The sequence below is a fragment of the Argiope bruennichi genome, chromosome X1 (genome assembly GCF_947563725.1).
Source record: "Argiope bruennichi chromosome X1, qqArgBrue1.1, whole genome shotgun sequence".
NCBI classification, from domain to species: Eukaryota; Metazoa; Arthropoda; class Arachnida; order Araneae; family Araneidae; genus Argiope; species Argiope bruennichi.
The window spans coordinates 17511563-17524025 of NC_079162.1; the positions used below are offsets into that span (position 1 = coordinate 17511563).

Genomic DNA, 12463 nt, shown 5'->3' on the forward strand with positions numbered 1-12463 from the left:
GGTCTGTTAATTCCCGTCTTGCGGCCATAATCATGCCAGGAACCTTTTCACATGAAACACTTGAATACAAATGAAAACCCTGCCAATGCACTGCCATTTATACATTTTGTACTCGATGCTACTGCTATCTGTATATTTTTATATTGTTATCCCATGACTTCTGTTATCTCAGTTTATTTTGTGGTCCATTCAAATAACTTAAAAATCTTTCATAGATTTTTCTAAAAGTGATATGTCATATTTCCGGTCTTTAACCCTTAACTGATGATGATGATTTAGTGTAATATATTTGATACGGCGATCTCTCAGATCAAATTCATCCTTTTATCTGGAATCTTTATATTTTTAGAATTAAATGTTTGTTATATTTAATTTTGAACATATTAGTTAATTTCCATGATGTTGCAGAGGAAACTTCCAGATTTTTGTGGAAATCGTTTTCGTCATAAAATATATGCTTTTCATAAGACAATGTAAAAAAAAAATCACAAAAATCTGAAAGAGCTCAAAATAAAAAATATTTTTAAATAATTGAAACAGTGTACAAATTAGTAAAATAAGTAAAAGCAAAAAAAAAAAAAAAAAAAAAAAGTTGCTACTATCTGACAGATAAAACCTAACATTTTTAGCATACTAAATAAGTCGTTAGATCCCAACTTTTAAAGACAACTTCTATGTGAGGACAGAACTAAAAAGACGCAAAACCATTTTGTTGATTTCATTTAGGAATGCAAAATTAACGTAAGAAGTCGTCCCCTTTAAGAACCCACCTTTTAATTTTAATTTAGCTTGGTCGGTACGGGAAAACCATAAGAGAGATAATACACCCGTAATGGAGGATTAAAAAGAAATGCGAATGAAAAAAAGAAACGTTCATACTCATCTGACTTATTACTTGCATGTAATATGCAAATCTTAAAATCAAAAAAATAAAAGAACATGATAAGCGCGAACTGTCTTCTGCTGACAGGAACTTCTAGAACAAAAACAGTTTTTAAATGCGCAACTTTATTAGTGTACTGAAAAGCAGAATTTTTTTTATTTTAATTTAGCTTTACTTTTTTTGTTTTTTATTTAGAATCCCTTATTATAAATTTTATAGAATCTGAAAATCCTTTTTTTTTCAATTATCTATCAGGAGGATCATTTGTATAGAATCAAAATATAATTAAATTAATAGATTAACTGGTGATTTAGTTCAGAAAATACCGAAATAATGTATAATTATAAAAATACTCATAATAATACGGAATCTCAAAACTATAGCTCACCAATGGTGAATGAAAAATAGATTCCATCTTTACAAACATGAACCGAATCAAGCTAAGTAAAACTGTATGAAAACTTAAAACATGAAACAGATTATTAACTTTATAAAAGCTATTTTTAGATGCCAAAAAGCTCCAAAGATAAAATAATAGGAAGCTTCAAGAAGGCTGATCATCTTGCCATTGTGAAAACGTTAGAATATCGATTTGATGCAAATTTGTGCATTGCTAGAAAAATTGTTCAATATTTTTTTTATTTCTTCACATTTCATGATAGGGAAGGAAAAGCAAAGAATGCCGCAGGAAAAACTAGAAAAAACAAAGCGTATATATATATATATATATATATATATATATATATATATATATATATATATATATAAAAACATTTTTTCATATTTCTTAAAGGAATAGAATGTATTTAAAACTATTTTAAATTAACTAGTCTTTGAAACATGCATTTCAGATCAATGATAAGAAAAAAGAATATTCTGCAAACTAATATTTGATATGTAAATTGAACTGAAAAAAGTGAATAGTTATTTGGCTGAAATATATACTTATTTCCTTAAATGCCATTTCAATAAAAAACTGCAACAACATTTTCATTTTAAATACAAATTATTTCGTTCTTCTGCATGTTACTTTAGTTTTGTATGCTTAGAGAACATTTTTTTAAAAAATTATTGAAATGTAATATTCATATAAAGTCAGCCGCAATCCATATTTAATGGTTAAAGAACAACAAAATACCGATAACTTTTTAAAAATATCAAAAATATGCTAAACGTCAGTTGAAATTCAAAGAGCCAAATGTTCAATGTGAGTTTTAATTTACTTACTACTTTGTATTTAAATATTTTCTCAGTCTTACTAGATGTCGCTATGAATGTGACAATGAGTGAGGAAATAAACGGAAACTACTAGCATCAATTCTGTCTTTTAATATTTTTCAACGTGGATAATGTTTCCATTGTTAAAAATTGGTAGTTAATATGATGAAAATGAAATATTATTTCTATGGAAGTAGTTTTTAACATCTGAAAATCAACCTAAGCCTTTGTGATTCGAGCTGTCGTAATCCTAGTGCATTGCCTCTCTCACCTTATTCATCAGTTATAAATTTATGCGATTTCTATCTTATTCATCACATGAAAAACTGTTTAAAAAATATCATAATAGCTTCAGAAATTCAATAACTTCAATTATTTCCAAATATAAAAAATAGGAAAAAATTTGAATCTTCATCTCACAATTTTTTGGCTTGGTTGCGCTATTGTTTTATTTATGAAGGCTATCATTGTAAATTAAATTCCTTTTGGAAATTTTTGACAAGAAAAAAAAATTGTAGTCAAAAATCATTTCAGGTCAAAGTTGTAAGTAATTTAAACTCTCATTATAGCTCACTGTATAGTTATATAACACAATGTCACTATATAACACTCACTATGTAGTTGTAAGTAAAAAACTCTCACTGTGTATGATTTACAATTCAATTTCTTTTCTGGTGTTATTTACGGTTGTAAATAACATTGAATTTTCCCCATTTTGTTTTTAGATGACAACAGCGATGATATTGAGATGACATTTGTGAGATCCAAACCACAGAGGATTGAAGCTCTGTGTAGAATCACGAAATTTTCCAAAAATGAACTCAAACTCATTTATCAGGGTTTCAAGCAGGTAAGTTTGATTTTGTTCTTTGCAAACAATTCAACAATTACTAAGAAGCATTATTTATTTTGGTTCTTTGTGAGTGTTTTTGATATCTATACACGTAGAGGAAGCTATATCTATACATTTTCATTGCTACTCGGCCAGTTAACAACAGAGAATTCTAGAGATTTTTTTTTTTTTTTTGCTTTAAGGAAAGAATTGCATTCAGATTTGATATACTACTTAACATTCATTTATCATCGTAAGTTAGTTTCAAGCATAAAATTATACAAAACGAAAAACAGGTCTCATTAATAAATTTGTTTAGTTTTTCTTCGTAACTCATAAATTATCTATCATAATTTATCTTTTGGAAGATATAATAAACATCCAGTTGGCATTTCTAAGCAATTCTACATTTATTAGAGTGATAATAAGAATGATTAATGATCTTTTTTCTTTATTATTTAAAATTCTCAAAGAATTGTTCTATATAGGTAATTTTACTCGTCTTTTGTACACAGTATCATTCTCATTCAATTAGAATGATGTTAACATTCACTGAATTCATCAAAGATATTGTGCAGAAGAGTATTACTGACGTCAAAATAGATCATTTTTTAAACTAAAGAAAGTCACTTGTTGGTTCTTTTATGTATGTGTGTGTATGTGTGCTATTTGCTTTGTGCAATATCACGTTTGTTAAAATATATTTTATAGATTTCCGTCTCAACATTATAATTTATCGGAAATGATGGCTTGGCAAACACTTGGTCAATTGGAAAACAGTAACTAGTAGCAAATATCTCTGATTAATCCAAAAACAGTAATTCGGAACTTTCTAAACTTTTGAAAGCATTTTTAGGTATATATGCATTAATATTATACAAACATGCAATAATTCTATTTCACCATCATTATCTGTCCAAAAAAGTCCTTCAAAACATGACATCTAAAGCCACTTATTTGCATAAGAGATAATTCTGAACTACAGGTGAGTCATGTTGATACAAGTTGTGCGAACTCATCTTCAACAATTTTCAACCAAAACCGGTAATGATCTCTCAGTATGCCTGAATAACCTATCAATGCGAATAGTGACAGGGGTAATATGACTATCCTCGACTCGTGCACCAATCACTCCCAAGGAAATAGGACCTGTTATCGGGATATTAAACACCATTACTATTCCCTCCAGGGAAACGAGAACTATTATTTATCAGCCGATTTTTTCCCTCATTTTTTTAGGTGTTCCCAGAAGGACTGATCTTCATGAGTATCGTTTATCTACTTTTTGTTTGCTTTTCTTGTAAGATTAAAAGTATTTCCGCGGATGAATAGAGTCACACTTGCTTGGCACAAAGTAGAATTCATCTGTATTTAGTGCCAGTTATTTGCTATATTTTCACATGGGAAGAACGTGATATGAAAAATAAACTGATTTTAATGAGTGAGAGACCACAAAGTCGGGGCTGTGGACTGATGGTTTGGGCAGGAACAAATGCAGGAGAACGGACGGGCGTATAAAAAGGACTGCATAAAAATTATCCGATCCTTGGTCGAAATTCCTATATTTTTTACTTGAAGGGATTGGAGGGCTAATCCCCTTAAAAGTACGCTCCTTGCGCTACCATAGTTAAGTTTCTTCCATTAAAGCATTTCTGGAAGGTTTCTTTTGAAATGATTCTTAAGGCTGCGGTGGTCTGGTGGTAAGGTCGGATCTTGAGGACTTGAGTCCATATTCCACCGAATAACCGTCTTATAATCGGGTTTGGTACACGTTAAATCCATCGGGGCCAAATGTCCTCTAGCTAGTGTGGCGCGGAAGTTTGGAGAGGGGGTTCCAGCTCAGGTGTCGTCCTCGTCATATGAGCGTAGTTCACAATTACGAGGTCCGTCCCAAAATAACCCTAGTGTTGGTTTAAAAATTAAGTTGGTTAATTAAAACGTTAATATAACTAAACGAAACTTTGAAATGATGTTCATCCGGATCATCTTATTTTCTATTATGTCATTTCTATTCTCAAAGCGGTATTTTTTTCAATATCGTCTTAAACTTTGAAAGCAATCAGAGGTTGAAAGTAGACATATCTAGTGAGTGAGGTTGGCGAACAACTAGAAATATGTTTCGCTAAGAAATTTGATGTGTCGAACATACATGAAAGAAATTCAAAAATATGCTGTAATCTTCAGTGATACATTCAATTTAATGAAGGACACCACTCAATGCCTCTGAACTCATCATATTCGAGACTGGCTTTTGAAGCAAGTTATTAAACGCATGGATTTACCAAGATGATCATCCAACTTCAATCAAATAAAGCATTTTTAGGACACTCTAGGGAGAGGGTACTATTTGGTCAAAGCTTTCTCTTTCGAGAACTAAAGAACATCCTTTTGAAGAAATAAACCTCAAGATTTACGGGAATGTTTTGTAAACTATGAACGAAGTCGATGCTCATCTGTTTTAGCTGTTTATAGATATTACACCTTCAATTAATATTACATGAAATTTCTAGGAAAACAACAAACTGAACTTTTTATTTCCTAAAACTGGAACTGTTGAAATGTTCACAGTTGCTTGAGATAGATTTTTATTTGTTAAATTGTTTTAAATAATTTAGTAAATTTAAATCTCCTAAAGCCATACATTTGTTGAGCTACAGAAGCGGACAAAGAAAAACTGCATTACCTGCGAAAAAGTAGAAAGTTGTGCAAATAATCTTTTTCATGCATATGTTTTATGCAATGATGATATTGTTACTATAAAATACAGTTGTAGGGTTAATCTTAATCAAATTTTATTAGGGTTTAATGCATTATTTACTCTAAATTATTGGAAAAAATGAAGAAAATGTGAAAAATGCAATGTTTAAAGAAAACGTGGAACAAAGCAATAGATACACAAATTTTGAAGGTAATTCAAATTCTACTTAACTGCAGTCATAATGCCCATACTATGCCAGGTTGCAGAGTTTTGTTGAAAAATGCAGTTTCCAGCACATTTTAAATGATTCCGAATAGCTGGCTTTTAACACTTTTCCAGGATCTTGATATAAACAGATGCATTCACAGTTCCAGTAATAAATTAGGTATCGAACCTTTTTGCTGGATATTCATCCTCAGATCATGTGATTAACTTGGAATTTTACAGTAGGTGATATGCCATCTGGATGATAAACTTCATTTTTACATCTCCGAACTCCGACCGCTTACCATCAGATCTATGTAGATTGAACTTAAATTACTGAGTCTGCTCTTTTGCTCAAGAAAATCGCATCTGTATCATTCTTTTTGTAAGTAAAGGTATTTACTTACAAAACAACGCGTTTTCGACAGATGGTGAGCTTAGATTAATACCACAGGTATTCTCAAATATTGCTTTTAAATCGGAAGCATTTACATTTTATTACAGAGAGACATCAGTTTCAGGTATCACTCAGTCATCAGATTTTGTGATCACCCTTTTTAGGCCTGATCCGGCCCTTCTGTCAGCTTTACCAGTTTTAAGTTCCAGTTTAATTGTTCTCAAAACTGTTAGTGATATTGCAACCAATTTTTTTAACGATCACATGTGTTGAATATCCTTTTTGAAATAAAATAAGAATCACACATCTCCCCCTTTGTATCATATGAACGTACAGAGACCATCCTTTCATCACTTAAGGAGAGAGACCAGTTTCTGCAATTGCCGGGCTATTTTTAGAAATCTGATGACGCAATACTTCGAAAGGACTATATAAAACAATAGGAACTTGGAATTATATCATATCTTGCTTTACAGCAACTAACATACTTTTATGTGGGCAAAATAATTCGTTAATATTACAAAATGTTTACTCTTCTAGGTAATGTAGTTTTTTTGTCCCCCACTATACATGTAAATTTTTCTTTAAAATTTACTGGAACATATGTAATTTTTTAAAGAAGCAAACTGTTCTTTATTTTTTTTTCTTTTGCAGCATCTTTATTATAATGTATTATATTAAATTTTTTTATTTCATTAAAAAAAACTGTTTGCTTTCTGGAGACTCGGCATCAACAGAATAAAAGAAATTCTCTGTGGGTACTTTTCCTTCTTAACTGTATCGTCAAGCAAAACAACACTTTAATGAGAATTTAATAATAAAAGAAGGCTGCAATAAGCCTTGGTGAAGCTCAGAAACAGACCAGAACGTTACTTTTACAAGTTAATTTCCCTACGAATATGCTTTCCACATAAGGAAAAAGTCAAATCGTGCTGGTATAAATTAAAACAGTATTAAATACTAATCGGCTATGGTAGACATTTCTAGAGACAAACAGCACAAAAAATTAATTTACACGTAAGAATAATAGAAAACAAAAAAAAATCCGCTTTAAATTTCACATGATAAGGACAATGTAAAATTGAGCCAAAGGAATAGAAAAATAAGCTAAATTCGGAAGACTTGTATTGTAAAACAAATAAAAAGAATTTACAAAATATTTAAAGTTGCAGGAAATATTGGGTTATAGTAATTTGTAACGTTTCCAAATATATAAAGAAAATGTAGATTAGCTAAAATAACAAAAAAAGTGTTTTTTATCCAATGAAATGAGGAAAACAAAATTTATTCCTAAAAACGAATTTCAAGATTTATTGAAATTAGAGAAATAAGTATCAAGAAATTACATTTCTATAATTTCAAAAAAACTTTATTAATTTATGGAAGAACTAATCGTTTTAATACGATTGTTTCTTAGAAATTAATATAATAATAAAAAAAATAAAGGAATGGTTCTTTATCTATAATACACCAAATTATTTTGACTCATTCCATATTTATATGAATAGAAATTTGTAAGAGATTTTCCTTCCATTACCAGTGCGTACTCCAGTGTGTTATTGATGGCAATATTCCATTTTCATTTTGTCAGTAATTAACCATGTTTCAATCGATTCATTTGATTAAATTTTTATCACATAGGACTTGAGCCATTTGCTAATTAATTCGAAAAAAATTCTAGATTACATTAAATTTGAAAAAATAGATTAAAAGTTAAAGTCTAAAAATAAAATTTTCACATTTTACTTTCTTGTATACTAATAGATATAATTTTAAAAACCACTTTTATTAAAATTATTCCATTTATTTCACTCCACTTATAGTCCATTTAAATTAGCGTTACATTATGTTAAATTTGACTTCATTGCTCTTTATTTGTAGAAGATAATTTAATTTTAGATTTAATTCTTCATTCAACTACTGTTTTTGCAAAAAAAAAAAAAAAAAAAAAAAAAAATGAAATCACATTTACTCACAAAAAAACAGAAAGAAAACAAAAAAAAAATTGGATTTCTTGAAAAAGTCATCTTCGATAAGGGCATGGCATTCCCTGAAGAACATTTGTGAAGCATGAGTGATTGGGATATTCAGTCCCATTTCTCCAAAAAGAAATCTTTCCAAGTCTTAAATTGTTTGTGAGGCAATAAACGACTAGCAATTCGTCTACCTGGCATTTCCCAAGCATGTTCTATTAGATTCAGGTCTAGAAAACGTGCTGGGTAAGCTATTCGAATGGTTTGTTAAATCTGGCGTTAAAATAATCTGCTAACCTGGTTCGGTGCAACTGTTGTTCTTAAAACAAATTTATTTACTGTTACTGTAGACTGAGAGGGACTACAAAATGTACGTTGCGTTTTGTGTTAATATATAAACCACCAAATTGGCATTTCTAATGATGATGGATTCATCTATAGAGATGCAGGCAAAAATCTCCTTTCCTCCTTCATATATGATAGTGTTCTTAAGCGAATGTTAGATTGTTATAAATCCCACAATCATTTTAATGATAATACACTTGTTATCAGGGTAAATTAAAAAAAGGCTCTCATTAGAAAAGAGAAACTTATTTTAGTCATTTTTTTTTTGTTCACCTATTTGGGTATTGTATCTTTTCCAAATTTATCTTACATTCAGTGCATACCAAGACTTGCCAAGGTGAGGTCGTTCATCCATGAGCTTACAAGTCTATGCTAAGGCAAACATTATCACCCTGTGTGTAGTATTTCAGTTGGAAAAGAAGATGCAAGTTTAGTTTAGTTATAATAACGTCTCAATTTGAAGTAACTCTAGGGAAGGACCTCATTATTTTTAACTATACTCAGAGGCCAAGGACGACACTAGAGGAAGGTTATTTTATCAAAACTGAATGGTGATAAGATCGAGTCTTTAAGTTTGAATAGATTGAACATCGTCCTCCTTTCTTCAGAGCACTTTGGTCTTGCTGCCCTGATTGTCACTTCTCAGCTTCTAGCGTCTTTCGGAGATTCTAGGTCTGAAAACTCGATTACACCAAAGAACCCCTGTGCAAACTGCCCACTCGCATGTTATATGGTAACCTGCTACTATAATAAAGAGATTTGGAGAGAGGGGGCCAGTTCAGGTATCATTCTTTTCATCTCAACATGGTTAAAGTTTCTAGAGGGTTCGTACCAAAATAAAGAAATGAAGTGTTAATATGACTAAACTAATTTTCAAACAGCAGTGCACTGACCACCATACTGATATGTAGAAGTTCGGGTATAACTAAGTTGTGAAGAAACCAATCATTGCTCCCTTCGATCATTTAATCTAAAGCCGTTCTTTGGACACTGAGAACTTGATACTGATTGTCAAATGTTTGTGTTATTTACCTTGATATTTTTGCTGGTATTTTGGTAAATTTAGTTGGTGAAACTTTTATAACAATGCAATATTTTTGGAATAATTGAGAATTTTAATACATTTGACAGAAAAGCTTTGCATACAAACACATAGCGAATATTAAATAATAAAAAATCATATTGCAATGATGATATTAATTTTATTTTTATTTCTATTTGACAATTCATAGTTTTGAATTATGATTTCAGATACATAACACACGTTGTTTTTTTTTTAATTAATGGATTTGGAAATAACATAATGAAAGGATATTTGCAATTAAAATTTCAATTCACCTCCACACACTTATTTAGTTTCCATAAACTTTAAATATTTCATTTTTAGAACTTTTGGAAGATGTGTCAGAAGTAAAATGTGTTTAAATGAGAAAAAGCTTACTCTTGAAGAAAGGTAGTTTATTTTACAATTAGGTAATAAAGGCAAATATTTTTAAAATGTGTTGCAAGAATTCATAAAGATATGAAGCAAAAATTTTCATTATAATGACCTAATTATGAACATAAACAAACGGCCGGCCCTATAATATAAAGCTCTAGCTACTATACAAAATAAAAAAAATCAATGGCATTATCCTCCATAATTACCAAAATTAAGATCCACGCAACATTAATGGGACTAACTGAAACACAAGATTCGCCAACATGACAAAATATCGAAAGACATGTTGAAAAGAGACATGAAATATCATTTCTTACGACGAAACATTCAAATTCGTCCAATCTATGCCCAAATGTTTCACAAAGGTCTTTATTCAACCAGCTATTAAAATTAAATTAACAATGCATGTAAACATAATACTTCAGCTTTTTATGGTAGCTATTTAGGTTGTTTTTAAATTTAATTAATAGTTTTAAAATCAATGCGCGATAGATTTTTGATACTATTATTAAAATTTCATGAACTGTTTAATAAATTTGATATATGCTGATACACAAATATTTTTCACAAATATATATTGGGCCTTGATTTTTAATGCTCTGTTGCATATCATTGTGGATCAATACGATTTTAAATTTATATAATATTCTTAAGAATTTTAACCGTGATTTTTATAGTATATATGGCTCCAATTTAAACTGCTGTTGGTGAATTTTAGAAATCGAGAGAAGAATGGAAAAACTAGTGCTATCAAACAGGTGTGAAGGTTTGATCGATTATTGTTTTTAATCTTTAAGATTTTTTAATTTTGTAATCATTTTTTAATGCCTTGCTCAATAATTTTACAAAGCACAATTTAGACAATGAATTTGAAGAGGTGCAGGCGAAAGCTACTTGAGAGTAAAATTACGATAAATAAAGAGCATATTTAAGGGTAATAAAAGGCAATAATTGTATAACATCTTAATTTTTATGCTAAAATCATTAAAAATCAATGAACAACAGTCGAAGAACTTAGATTAGAACTGAATCAAGCTAAAGAAAAACTATGGCAATATTAAAGGCTAAAATTAAAGAGCTTGAACTGAAAAATAAAATACTTGAAGTGAAAAAAACCGTAAAAGATCTTCTAAAGCTATTAGATAAAGCAATAACTAAAATTGTACAGGAAAATAAAATTTTATGAAGGGAAGAACTAAGGACTATTGATAATGCAATTGATAATATAGAACGTTAGAATAAATTGACCCCAAAGGAGAAATCTAAAACTGTCATTCATTCAGAAAAAGAAATGAATTGTAACAATATAAAATTTTTGCTTGGGAGCAAAACTAAAATGTCGGAAACGAAAAATTGCGCGCAAATACCAATTAGTTTCGAAATATTCATAAAATCGGAGTGGGAAGTGTTGAACGTTTTCCTATTGTTTCATAAAACCCTATATAAAACTTGCGTGAGAAAAATATTTTTTAAGAGGCAAAATGATTCTTCCGGATTTTCTCATTGTACACATATAAAAACAATTTTATACTGTAAAAAGTTTTCAGGTACGAAAGATTCAATTCTTAAAACAAAAACAAATATATTTTTATAATTTTATGTGGGGAAAATTTGATGTACTGTCTGTCATTAAGACATTCAATCTGTTCTTTAACTAAGATTGATTAACTAAGATTGATTTGATTTTACAGTATCGAAAAAACGTCTCATTATAACATTTTGTATTCATTGATTGCACCAAAATTTTTAATTTTACATTCTGTATTTTGCATTTATTATATCATATTGCTTCATAATAATTTACAGATAACTCGTGCTTCTTCTAACTTTCAGGAAAAAGTAAGATTTTCCTTTTGTATTCAAAACTTTCAATGTTTTATATTAATCGTCTTGTTTTACAATACTATTCTGTAAATATAAGATAGAGTCCCTTATGTAATGTACTTTTTTCATAATTCTTCTATAGAATAAACTCGTTTGCTACATTGTCATTAAATTAAATGTATCTATTCTTGTAGGCATTTTCATAAAAATACGGAAAAGAGAAATTTTTTTAAGGTTAAAAAAAAAAAAACCTAAGTAAGAATCGTATACAATGCTCACATTCATATAGGTAAGAAAAAGCAAATCGTAAATACTTTTACATCATAACTTTTATATTATTTAATTCCATATGAAGTTTTAAGATTCTCTCCGTTTGGCACAAATATATAAAGTTTGCTTAAAGCCAATAATATTTAACCGCCCGATGATGAAATATTGAGTTTCTACTTTTATACTTTCTTTTTTATGAGATTAACAATACCAAGAGGAGGACAAATTTATTTCTTTGTTTGATAAGATACCCTTGATTTAAAATAGTCCCTTAAATTAGAAAATAATCCTATAATTTAATACTTGACGTAATAACACATGTTATCTCCTTATTATAAAGTCCTACTAAGAAAAAAAAATCAACAATTACAAAATAAT

The 12463-nt window shown here is 29.5% G+C and overlaps 1 protein-coding gene across 1 annotated transcript in view; it reads left to right on the top strand.

The window, feature by feature from the left end:
• Positions 1-12463, top strand: part of LOC129958883 (Kv channel-interacting protein 1-like) — a 111400-nt gene that overhangs the window by 28474 nt on the left and 70463 nt on the right. The window contains exon 2 of the mRNA XM_056071605.1: positions 2827-2951. Coding sequence (XP_055927580.1) covers positions 2827-2951 — 125 coding nt within the window. The remainder of the gene's footprint in view (positions 1-2826; positions 2952-12463) is intronic.